The sequence below is a fragment of the Dermacentor andersoni genome, chromosome 8 (genome assembly GCF_023375885.2).
Source record: "Dermacentor andersoni chromosome 8, qqDerAnde1_hic_scaffold, whole genome shotgun sequence".
Taxonomy (NCBI): Eukaryota; Metazoa; Arthropoda; class Arachnida; order Ixodida; family Ixodidae; genus Dermacentor; species Dermacentor andersoni.
In genome coordinates, this window is record NC_092821.1 from 120,989,200 (window position 1) to 121,001,557 (window position 12,358).

General features: G+C 46.2%; 1 protein-coding gene across 2 annotated transcripts in view; it reads left to right on the top strand.

Moving 5' to 3' along the window:
- Positions 1–12,358, top strand: part of Mrgn1 (Mahogunin ring finger 1) — a 36,462-nt gene that overhangs the window by 220 nt on the left and 23,884 nt on the right. For both annotated transcript variants that reach the window (XM_050176678.3, XM_055069594.2), the window contains exons 2-8: positions 472–590; positions 1,275–1,363; positions 2,128–2,277; positions 2,972–3,089; positions 5,183–5,249; positions 7,011–7,168; positions 9,649–9,909. In XM_050176678.3, coding sequence (XP_050032635.1) covers positions 472–590; positions 1,275–1,363; positions 2,128–2,277; positions 2,972–3,089; positions 5,183–5,249; positions 7,011–7,168; positions 9,649–9,909 — 962 coding nt within the window. The remainder of the gene's footprint in view (positions 1–471; positions 591–1,274; positions 1,364–2,127; positions 2,278–2,971; positions 3,090–5,182; positions 5,250–7,010; positions 7,169–9,648; positions 9,910–12,358) is intronic.

The window sequence follows — 12,358 nt, forward strand, 5'->3', positions numbered from 1 at the left end:
CTTCGTTACATTTTCCGAAGGAAGAAAAAAAACAGCTGTGCCCAATGGCGTCTTGACAGGCGACGCAGCGTGCGTGGTTCGCAGGCGTCTTATTTTCGACTATGCACGCTTGAAAAAGTCCAGCAAGATCGCATCGCATGCATCGTGCGTACATCACCGCTGCACCTAGCTTGCGAAGACATCGTTATTGGTGCCGCTTTTGCGTCTAAAGCTCTCGTTTCTGACGACCTCGCTCCAGTGTTTACATCCTCCGAAACTCGATCGGACTATCTCGCAGTCGTGAAACTTCTGAAGCTGTACGAAAGAGTGAGATCGTAATCGGTGTGGCACTGACGCTGCTACAATCCGTCGGTATCCGCGGCCTTTGACGCTAGCCGAAAACGTGTCGATAGCGGTACTGTCGCGATCTAATTGGTTTCCGATCGTAATTAAACTTGTGTGCGTTCCCTTCTGTGACATTGTCACTCGCAGGCAACTACTTCGCGAGCCACTTCATCATGGGCGGGGAACGGTTCGACGCCAATCAGCCTGAGGCGTACCTGTTCGGCGAGAACACCGACCTGAACTTTCTCGGAGGCAAGCCAACGCCCGTACGTGAGTTCTTTGTGGAAATGGTGGCCAGCCAGGCGTACCTGTAAAATAAGCTTCCGCGGCGCAGAGCGTCGACTTAGCTCCGTCGCTTTCGGTGGTGTTGTGTGTTGACAAGATATCTGCAAAACTTGCTTTCAGGCTGTGATTGACTGCCGTCCGAAACCGTAAGTCGAAAGCGCGCGCGGTCACGCCAAATTTATATATATATATATATATATATATATATATATATATATATATATATATATATATATATATATATATATATATACCGCGACGCATCCCGATCTCATGACCGGGTTATACCGATCATGCTTGCGAGCGGTCATGCTTAATTGCTTGTGAGCGGAAAGGTGTACCATTTCATTAGGCTACATCGGCTGCTTGTTGTAATTACCAGCGCACAATCGCTGTTTCGATTGCTCGCCTGCAGACAAAAAAAAAAAAGAAATGCTAACTCCTTGCTCACCTGTCAAATTTAACCTCGTAGAAAACGGCTCGCAGAAGCAACCGTAAGTTCTAGTTTATTAGTGATATTAGTATGTATGCAAGCTACAGATAAGTTCTTGAATGCCATAGTTAACTTGCGTGCCAGATTGTTTGTGATAAGTGTAATCACAGGTGATTTAGCTCACTAATTTGCCTGTCAGTTGACATCCGCTGCATCTGCCGACCTTCCCCAGTTCCCGTACCCAGCGCCGCAGGCCAACGAGCCCACGAGGCCTCTACGAAGTCTCGTCAACATTCGGAAGGAATCGTTGCGCTTTGTCAGGTACGTCACCTGGTTACGGTTGGTCTGTACGAGCACAACCTTAGCATGCCCTCTGTGCAGTCTGAGGTCACAGAAGTCGTAACGTTTTGAACGTGCAATTTTTAGCATAGGCAAGGTATTCTGTTTTTGCATGTCAACAGAACCTCTAATCGTTTAAAGGCGGCGTAAGGCTTCCTACTAAAATTAATAGAGGGGCTGCAGGTCCTTCAAACACCATGGCAACGGCAGCAAGTTCACCGATTGATGTATGGTTTGGGGTGGCTTCGTTGAGAGCAAAAAAGAGAAGAGCAGGAGGGAGAGAGGGGTTGCTATGTGAACACCACTAGTGGCACAGACTAAGGCAGCAAATGTGCTTTCTCTTTTTTTCTTGAAAAACTAGGCAAATAACAATGGCCAGTTTTATATCAAACAATCATGACTATAAAATACAATCTCTCTGCAAAATTATGGCAATATCAGAGCAGTGGAAGGAGCAAGATCTTTTCTGTAAAGCTTTTAAGAGAAAGTGCAGATGACTGTAGTAAGTTTAATAGGGAACTCTGGGGAAGGCAGCACTCTGTCGATAGCAGCGGCAGCATTGTAGCTTTATTTGTCAACAAGAGTTTTGTGTCTCGAGAACAGCAAAAGTATGTTGTTGAGGAAAGCGTCAACAGTGCAGTCGCCGTCGTCAATGCCAATTGGAGTTTTCAAGCTAAAGTGCATTGTCTAGAAAATGTGTGAGTAATCTCGTGCCCCAGAATTCATGTTCACGGTTCGTTTGACAGAATCCAAGATGAGTCGAAGGCGGACGACGAAGTGACGGACGCGGTCCCGCCGTGCCGGTACAACATCGAGTTCACGTTCGACACGGACGTTCGGTGTGCCATCACCATCCACTACTTCTGCACGGAGGAAATCACCAGCAATGGACTAATGTGAGTGGCTGGCTTTGCTTGAAGAAGCTGTTTGAGGATGCAGTGTGCTCACTTATAATCGCATACCTGCCGATTCTCCAAAGTCTTTTGTGAAGCTTAAGAATTTAGGCTCATTATGCAATTGTACAAGCGTTCCATCAAGTTTTACGAAAAGTAGATTGTGGTAACACGAAAGATTTAAAGTGTTGAAGAATGGGGCGAGCATGATTGAAATAAAACGTTTATATCTGAAAAATTGGGGTCTTACCTATGCTGTTGTTTTGCAGCCGTGCAAGAGGCCGTATGCCAGAGGGATACTTGCTTCGAGCAAGTTGATTGAGTTTAGTGAGTTAAGTTTATTCAAATAACTCTTCTAAAGTTTATTCAGACAGTTTCCTGAAGCGAAGTCGCTGAAATAGTAACTGTGATCTAAAAACGTGTTACAACTCTGTCTCTGCTGTTCCTAGTTTGTTGCTGCTTATGTGCTGCGTCTAAATGTAAGTAATCATAAATAATGTGCGTGTGTTCCACAAGTGATTGTGCTCATGGCAAATATTTTTAAAAAAGATGTCCGCTGTGTGCCTCTCCCCTCCCTGTAATGTCCGCGAGATCTTTTACCAATTTTAAATTCAAGTTGTCAGGTTGGCAGGTACGTAATAGTTTCTGTTTCACTCGCTCACTCACCTTTGTTTGTTTGTTTTTCTTTTGCGTACAGTTATAGCCCGAGAAACGCGGAGATGAGCTCGGAGACATACCATTACAAGCGCGGTGCCAATCAACAGTTCAGCCAGTCGTCCCACATTTTTGATCCAAGTCTTTACTGTGAGGAGGAGGTGAGTCTACTGTTTTCTCTCACCCTTATGCAAATCTATGTGATTTCTAGCCAAATGAGAAATACAGCGTTTGTATGCAGTAGAATCATTTAATAACAAACCTGAAGTCTGCTGAATTTGTAACAACTAAAGAGGGGTCTCCAAACAGTTCAGTTTATTGCAGAACCCGTCCGAACAGAGTTTGTTGTACTGCCTAGTTAATTTTCTTTTGCTCTAAAGAAACAATAAAGAGAAACATAAAATTATATTAGACTGATAAATTATTCAAAACTTTATCTTCATCAATTTCACAGTACAATAGGTTGACCATTAAAAGAAAAAAATGAAAGGGTCCAAGTTATATTTTATAAATTATTGCTGACCTGTCAACATGATGTCACAAATTTTGAAATATTTTTTAGTGTTTGAGCAGTTTGGTGCGAAGCAAAAGTTCATAAGAATTTTGCTGCACTAATTTTTACAAACACGAAAATACCTTGTTTATAATTGATATTCGTTATAAGCATACACAGAGAGATCAGTGGAAAAAAGATTGCTACCTGTTCTGTTTGAAAGAAATGCAAAGGGGTGCCTTGGGCTAACCAGCAAGGGGTCTCCTGCGGATTATCGTGACCCATTGACATCTAGTGGTGCAGTTACAAGGCACGTGAACAACAGTAAATTACACACACGCGCCCTACACCACTGCAAATTCGCGACTACACCCAGGATTGCCACGCTGGCTTGCTGACTGCGGTCCAACCAAGCCAAGCTGCTGACCAACGCATGTGCACCGCCAACAGACTTTTTGCACACTGAGGGGACTGCGCGTGAAACCGCCATCAGTCTAGCCCTGTATGTCTGATATCGTGCTCGATTACCGATAAGGTCTACAAGTGCAAACATATTGGCGGCGAGTTTCCTTCGATGACTTATCACCAGCCACTACACTGGCTGCATGATGGCTTTGTTTATAGCTGCCATGTTTGTGGCATTGCACACGTGGTTCATGTGCAAAATGTCTAGCACTGTCCAAAATTTTGGTCATTGACGTTATACATTACTGCTACCGGTAGGTGGAGGTGCCCAGAAATCATTCAGATCTGAAAAGTTGGTCAGTGACTGTACTTGCCTATTTTGTTACCGGAATATATAATACCTTACTTCGCTATAACAGATGCCATGCTATGTTATATGTTATATCTAATAGTTCGCTATGTTGTGGTTTTACTGCACTTCGTTTTACACTTGGCATGTGACGCTGCAGAAGCTAGATAAGTAGCGCAGTGATAGATCTCTCACTCCAGCAACGCTTTCTCTGGAATAACTACCTCATATATTATAACTACAGCTTGTAGACCTGCATTTTTCTTTTATTTCTGCTGCACTATTTTGTGGTCGTGGATGAGAGCAGTGAGAGACCCTTTGTGGCGTTGGCTCTCATGAATCAAACAGAGCACAAATTGTTTTCCTGGCTTTCCATGGCTTAATTTTTCGTTGTCCACATACGGTCGTCACTAAAGACCGAGCCCCCTCAGTTCGACCGATTCTTCTAGCTTACCTGCTTGAAACACTTACCCGCTTGAAACTCCTTTTCTAAGGAGTGACGTCGTGACTTGGGTCTCTTCAGTTGGTTTGCATTTCCATTCTCGTTGCTATTGCGGTACGCCTTGCTATCTTGTGCATCTTACGTCAATGACATTTCTTTTATGACCACTGTTCTTTCTTACCATAAGTATTGGCCACATATGACTCATTCATGTTACTCATGGTATAATACGATGTTCCTTGCGCCTGTGTATATTTTTTTGTTATCATTTGCGCTGTACAATTTTTCCCTTTTACTTCTTGTTTTGCATCTTGCGTGGTTATTTGATACTTGTTCCTATACTATTTATGCAGTTTTTTGTTGCCCTTACTCAATGCCCTTCTGGGCCCTGTAAGGTATTTTGAATGAATGAATGAATGAATCAATCAATCAACAAACAAACATCTCTTGAGGCTGAGAAAATGCTGAGCTCTGATTTGAAACGATGTTTCGTGCCAGCAGTGATATACCATGTTGCCTGAGTCCCTTTTTGCATGTCCTTCTTTTTTCTTTTTTTTTCATGAAGCTGACTTACAACTTCGAGGATGAAATTCTGCCAGTTGTGATCCACTGCCTGGCGGAGGAAGGAGATGGTACGTTGCACCGCTTTTCCATTTTTGTCGAGAAAATGTTAGTGTTTTCATATTTATGAACGTTAATTTGCACAACTGTGCGAGTTTAAATTGTACGCTGCCATCGTCGATGAGGGCTGTATATATTTTACATCTCTGAGCAGCGGTAGGGTGTGCGCAAATACTCAAAACTTTTGCATAACGAACCGAATAATGTCCTATTCAAGTGGATCTTCGAATCAAATAGTCACTATTTGTAAGTGCGAATATTCTTCTAATAAATTTCGAATATTGCAAACTGTCAGCTGCACCCAAATAAACATAAAACTGGAGCAAAAGTATGGTAAGTTTTCAACCCCTGCAGCCCTAGTATAGACCTAAAACATGAGAACTTGGATAGTGGAGCAGGCTACGTCGCTTAAGTAGCCATTCTTTACAGGCTACATATGCAGCGACCATTCACCCTCTCTGAACAGCCCTGTGAATGCAAAGAAACAGCTTGTTTGCTCCTAATGCTCCATTTGTGTTTTTAATAAACAGTGCTTCATAACTTACAATGTAATGACAGAAACTTGCTAACATAAAAAATAATGGGATGTGAACATCATTTTATATTTATTGTGATAATGGCTGTTCATTACTCAAAAAGTATTCGATTCGATTCATATTCAATTCGGTCTCAAAAATCACTATTCGCACACCCCTGCTGAGCATTACCCCTTGACTGTAAGCATTAAAATTGAAGTCTCAAGAAAACTGAAAAAGAAGTGCATGAATTAGAGGAGTTCGAACAATTAAATTTTTAAATGAGTACAAAACATTTTGCTTGCTTGCTTGTAAAAAATAAGGGAGAATAAATACCATAAAGAAGAAAAGTGTAACAAATTTATTTTATTCAGCGAAGGTATTGCTTTTAGCTTGTACATTTGAACAGCTTATAAGTTAGCAAACACAGTACAGTTCCAGGTTGGCTTACAACAGGCAATTAAGGTGGCCAGTGCGTCCTTATCTATTGGCCTTTCTTTCTTTTTCATAGCAGGCATGCTCCAGTAATGGTAGTAATCCTTGTGTATTCAGCCATAATTGAATATCTGAAGTAAGTCAATTGTTTAGTTCCCTTATAGCAAGTGTTCGATTCGAAACAGAACTCTGAGATTCATATGTGTAATTTCCATTATTCACACACCTCCAACGTGAATGTCAGCTCATTATCACACGTCTGGTTCTAGAATGTTCACCGTGTTACTGTCTGATATGACATAAAATTGCTTTTAATAATATGACATTGCAGACAGGCTCCTTGGAGTTGGAAGGGAGCTTGTTGTGGTGTACCGACAGCAATTGGAACAGCTGCTTTAAGTGGTAATGCAAAGAACTCCAGGTCAAGTGGTGGGTACATTAAAGACTAACTGCAACGAAATCTCACTCAAGCCCAGCAGCAAGTCTGTGTGGCTAGCAGCAGCATAGATCTTTAGCAACCGCTCCGAGCGTTTGAACGTCAGTCTCTCGCACCACTCGCACTTTCAGAGCAATACTTTATGAAGCCTTCTTTTGATGATTCGTCCTAATACTTCCTTTTGCTCATGCTTCAGTTCACATACATCACCATCATAGCAGGAAACCACTAAATCAACACAAAGATGGCACACAGCAATGTTAACTACATTAGAATGCATTTGCAAAAGTGCGGTGGCTGCGCATCACCTCAGCAGGCTTAAAACTGCGTGGCAAGGGCTTTGGACCACACTTATCTTCGTGCGTGGATGTCTCTCAATGCCGCAGAGCCGCGGCAGTCGCACGTGTTGGTCGCCGTGGTGGAGAAGAACTCTGACAACACGTACACGCTCAAGCCACTCAAGCAGAAGCTCTTCGTCGACGGCCTCTGCTATCTGCTGCAGGAAATATACGGCATCGAGAACAAGAATGTGGCCCAGACCAAGGTAGCCATTGATGCACGCGTCATGGGCATTCTTTCAGCGTGCATGAACGCTTTCCGATCTTGAAGAAATGTCAGAACTCGGGCTTGTTAGTGATGCATTACAATTATATCCAAGACTGAGGTTCTCAGGAAGCCAGAAACACGAGGTGATCAACAGTGGCCGAATGAAGGATGTGTCAAGCTAGAGCCATTGTTTCGACAAAGTAACTTGTCTTTAGATGGGTCTTCTTGTAAAAACGTTGCCTCTATTGTGTAACAGGGTAAATCAGCAAATCAGCAATCAGCATCTGCTAGCTACCTGTCTACCTTAGTTGGCCATTCTATAATGCATGCGCTCATGCCCAGCTACTCTTTTGATGATAGCGACCAATGTGGTTGGAGCAAAGATAGTTGCCCACTGCTCATACGAATACGTCCACATAAAACAGGCTCCAGCTTGGTACATTTCTGGTTTGACAACTGTTGATGGTGAATACGCTGTGCTTTTGTGAGTGTTGTCCGTTCTTGCACTATGAATACTGCAGTAGAACCCTGCCAATACGTTTTTCAAGAGACTGTGGTAAAAAAGAACCTTACAGCCAGGAAAACGTAACAGTGATGCAGGCCCCAAATTGCCCCAGCAATGTCAGAAACAGCTCTGAATGATTGTCAATACAGTTATTAGATGTCTCGGGGCTTGTACTGGGACCGGAAATGGTGCATGCACATGTATAATTAAGGGACACATACTAGCTCAGCGGTCTTGGGCGACCACTTTTGAAAATGGTTTCACTTTCACTAAATTTCGCTTGACTCGGCACCGAACGTGTCCCTACGTACGCCCGTCAGCATTCCTGGTGCTGGGGAAAGGTCATCTTCATCAGTGCCGAGTACACTGTTCATTGTACACTTCATAGACTCGGACGCATCCATTGCCAAGTAGGCCACGTCTTGCGAAATGTTGTGAAAGTGATCGCCCAAGAATACCGCCCTTGTCCTGTGACAGTGGCCCCTTTGCTCTCTTGATAAACACACACACGCACACAGCTGTGCTGAGACGCACTTATTTAGACTGAGAATCGCGCACATCGAGTATGTTGGGGGCAGGGCCGCGAGCGGGACTTGACAGGCTTAACCGCAAGTGTATGATTATCATCTTCATAGCACCTTGCGAGAGCGAATTTGCCTCTGCACCACTAAATGTATGTGACCGCCGCATCTGAATGCAACATAAAATGTGGGAGCATCACAGAATGGCGATGTATCAAGTGCAAGCATAATACATCGGAGTGAATGAGCTATACGCTGGGACCATGGAAACGTGACATAGCAGCCGAGAAAACTAAACAGAGAGGAATGTATCAATGAAGTTCTACTGTATTTCTTAACTTCTTGACGTGTATACATATCATGAATAGCCTCGCATGCTTTTTAATGTTTTGCAGGCTCGACGTTACGACACGTTTGTTTGGTTCTCCATGCCATCAGACCTAGCGGGAATTCTTTATAGCACAGCACAGAGCTTTGGAAGATGCACAGAAACGGGGAAATTGAGCAGAAACCATTGGAGGCTGATCCTCAAAGAGAAGTGATGCCTTCTCTGTAGACTTGGCAATATATGGTGTTGGGGATGGTTATTGCTCTGAGGTGTGTGGTTGTTGCTATGTGTTAGGCTGCTTACGAGATTGTCCCGCTGCCTTACAAACCACATTAAAGACCTTGTCAAGGCACTTATTATGCACTGGTATCGCAATCAGCCCACCAAGTCACCACCCTTCATTGAACTGTCTCCGGGATCAGCCCAGTTTACTCGACTTGCCAGGCAGGTATCGACGCAGGGTGTGGGTAAGAGCCAAAGAAAGGCCCGCTCTAAAAGCTGCTGCATATGCCGGGCCACTGAGCAAATGGACCAGGCCAACATGACCCGCGTCTCAACGCCAAATTCAAATGTACGTGCAACATCCTGTGGAGGCACCTCCAGCAATGCATATGGTAGCTGCGCCTGAATTTGTTTTTTGTTTTGCTGGGCACTGGTGGCACGAACTTCTCATGCACAGAGCGCTTCTGTAGTGACCTTTGTTGTCGCCACCTCCCCGTGGGGCTGGGTCGAAGGTTCCTGCTGCATCACTGCTTCGCCCAGTGAAGTGGTACTGGCCGCTGCTTCCACGGTAGCATGATGCCCTCTTTTGGCCTCATCATGAGCGTGTCACTAATAAGAGCACTCTCAGATTGGTTGAGGGCGTCTTTTGTGGCAGCGAGAAAGACATAAGCGTGCCCTTGCCAGAGACAAACCAGACACGCTGCGCAACCGTCAAGCCGTGCCTACGGCTACTGATGATTTCCTTTAGCCCCATTTTGTTTTTACTGTAGTTTATGCTCGCTATTATTTCAGTGAAAGAATAGACCAGCCCTATTGTGCTCCGTGTCGGGATTTGTCGTTTTGCAATTCCACATCTCCTTTAGTGTCCCGTCGCAGCAGTGTCGTGCTCTTCCCACCCGCAGCCCCCGACCGGGGACGAGGAGACGGAGGACAGTGGTGCGGAGTGCGTCATCTGCATGTGCGACAGTCGGGACACCCTGATCCTGCCGTGCCGGCACCTGTGCCTGTGCTCGTGCTGTGCCGACTCGCTGCGCTACCAGGCCAACAACTGCCCCATCTGCCGTGCACCCTTCCGCGCCCTGCTCCAGGTGCGTGCGGTGCGCCGCACGCTATCCTCGGCCGTTGCCGTGCCGCACCTCGGGGGCTCAGCCGGAGACGCCCAGGTCCGTCGCCGACTCTTTGCATCCCCGTGACGGCGACTCGGCCTAGTTTGACCTAACGTAATCGGTGAAACACGGCACACTAGAGAATTAGCAGCTGCAGAAGCAAGCGTTCTGTAGTATGTCTCGTTTATGTGGTCATCCCTCGTTAATGCACGATGATTTATCTATTCTGTACACCGTTGCGCTTGCCTTTGTCCCATCTCTTTTTGGAGGTCAAGGCACCTGCCGTGGTTTGACTTCAACTTGCGGGACTAAGCTGCACTAACAGTTGAAGTGGGGATTGCTGTCCGGAAGGGTTCGTGAGCAGCCCCTCACGAGCAGGCTAAGGCGATGCAGTAAACAAAATACCATTTAATGAAGTTAAACAAGCTCGGGAACGTAACAGCTCCTACTAAAACATGGCAAGTGTTCCATAAAGATATATAAACGAACTGCCATACTGATGGCGCATACACGCAAGCTAGCGCGGGCTCCGGCAGTCGCATACCCACACACATGTGTACTTCCCACAGCGATCTATCCCTTGAGCTGTTCTGTGCATTGCTTGTAAAGCATCAAGCACCGCATTGTCGTTGCGAAATACGTAATGTCGTGTGAGTGTCTGCAGTCGCTGGATGGTGCATGACTCGGGCCGTAGCCATTTCGCCGCGGGGCGATGTAGGCACTCCAGACAATGTTAAAATGTTCTTTTAAACTGCTGGTGGCATATTGTATGCAGAGCAAGAAAAGAAGGAAGCTTGGCCGAGATGTTAACCGAAATACCTATACACTTTGCTGTTTGGGGCAGTGAATGGCGTATTTGAAGTAGTAACTTAGCGCAATAAAAACACGGAAACAAGAAAGGCGGACAAGGACAAGCACTACCCACTCACATGTCCGCCTTTCTTGTTTCCGTGTTTTTATCGCGCTAAGTTACTACTTCAAATATGGATGACCACGTAGCCCAACAGTCAACTCTTCTAGAACGGCGTAGAGCGTAGTTTCCCACAAAAATTCACCGGAAGGGAACTGTGGCACTGGTGTCTGTGGGAGTTTGCAAGCTTGGCGCTTCTGCTAGCATGGGAAGGATGGGCAGTACATGGATTTGCGTGAACTTTTTCCTTCTGGCTTCAGATGGCTTTGTGACTTGGCAAATTCATAATTTTTGACAAAACATTGCTAAGTTCACTCTGGTGATCTTGGTAGGAAACTCTGTGGAGCACAGAAGTGAGATAAAGCCCCTAAAAGTGAGGCGTCATCGAGACATAACAGCCAACTGCAGCGAAATCTTGGACAGCGCAACAGGTCTAGTTTCATATAGCGTAGCTGTTGAATGACCTCCCTGCTATATTTCACATTTGGAGTACTATTTGATGCATTGTGAAAAGCTCATGAAAGGAGTAATCTTTTGCTTTTTTTTATTTTTGAGATGAGGAACTGTGATTGTCACTTGCCGTGAGTGACACAAAACCCTGTTACGACTTTGCACCGCTGCACCACTATTACGACTTTGTGGTCCCGTAGCGCTCGTCACCCGTTTCGTGACAGAGCGTTGGTAGCGAAGACTCCGAGCCAGGCGTCGATGAGAATAACAAAAGGGACTTTATACACTATATACAGGTCATTATACAGGACATGAAGGGATCGGCACTGGGGCCGAGAGCTCACAGCAAACGCGACTGTTCCCGCACGGCAACGTCCGGCGAAAACGCGTGACACATCTCGCTCCAGTCGAGAGCGGCACTGGCTCCCGGTGGGTCGGCGGATCCGGTTTTTCAGGCGGCGCGCCTCCGCTTATAAGCCCCCCAAAACCATTGTCACCCAAACGGCCCAATACAAAGCGAGCACTCGACGGTCGTCCAAGAGGTCCAACCAGCGACCGCGCTGGCCACCTGGTTCAAATGTGGCGGGCGCGGTGACCTTCAGGCAAGGGCCGGAGGTCACCTAGTGGGTGTCTACGGCGCCGGGCTGTCTGGCACTTGGCGACACGTCTGAACACGTTGCTCGCCGATGCTTCTCCCGCAGGACACCGCTGCCTGACGGCTCAGCATCTTGACTTTTCAAGGGAGAATTTGGGCGCTCGAAGGATAATTTTGCATCTTGCAGATTCGGAATCCGGGCTGGTGGTAATGGCACAACAGCATCCCCGCCCTCAGATAAGGCGCCGGGAAGACGAGCTGCCTCCACGTGGCTCGGATGCCAGGCGCGCACGTTCGTCAGGCTCGTCCAAGTTCACGTCCAGTGTCGGGACGCCAGGTAACTTCACGTGCCCAGGTCCGACTCGCCAGGACAGGAGCTCTGCTCACCGCGTTGTCGCCAAGGCACCTCGACCAGCTCCGCTCGGGTCGTTCCTAAGCCCTTGCTTCTCGCCACTGGTCCTGGTTGGTCGTTCTGCAGCTTGCAAAACCGACCGGCAAAAGGCAACACCCAACACGAACAAGTGCCCTCTGTCTCCCGTCAAACACCAGAC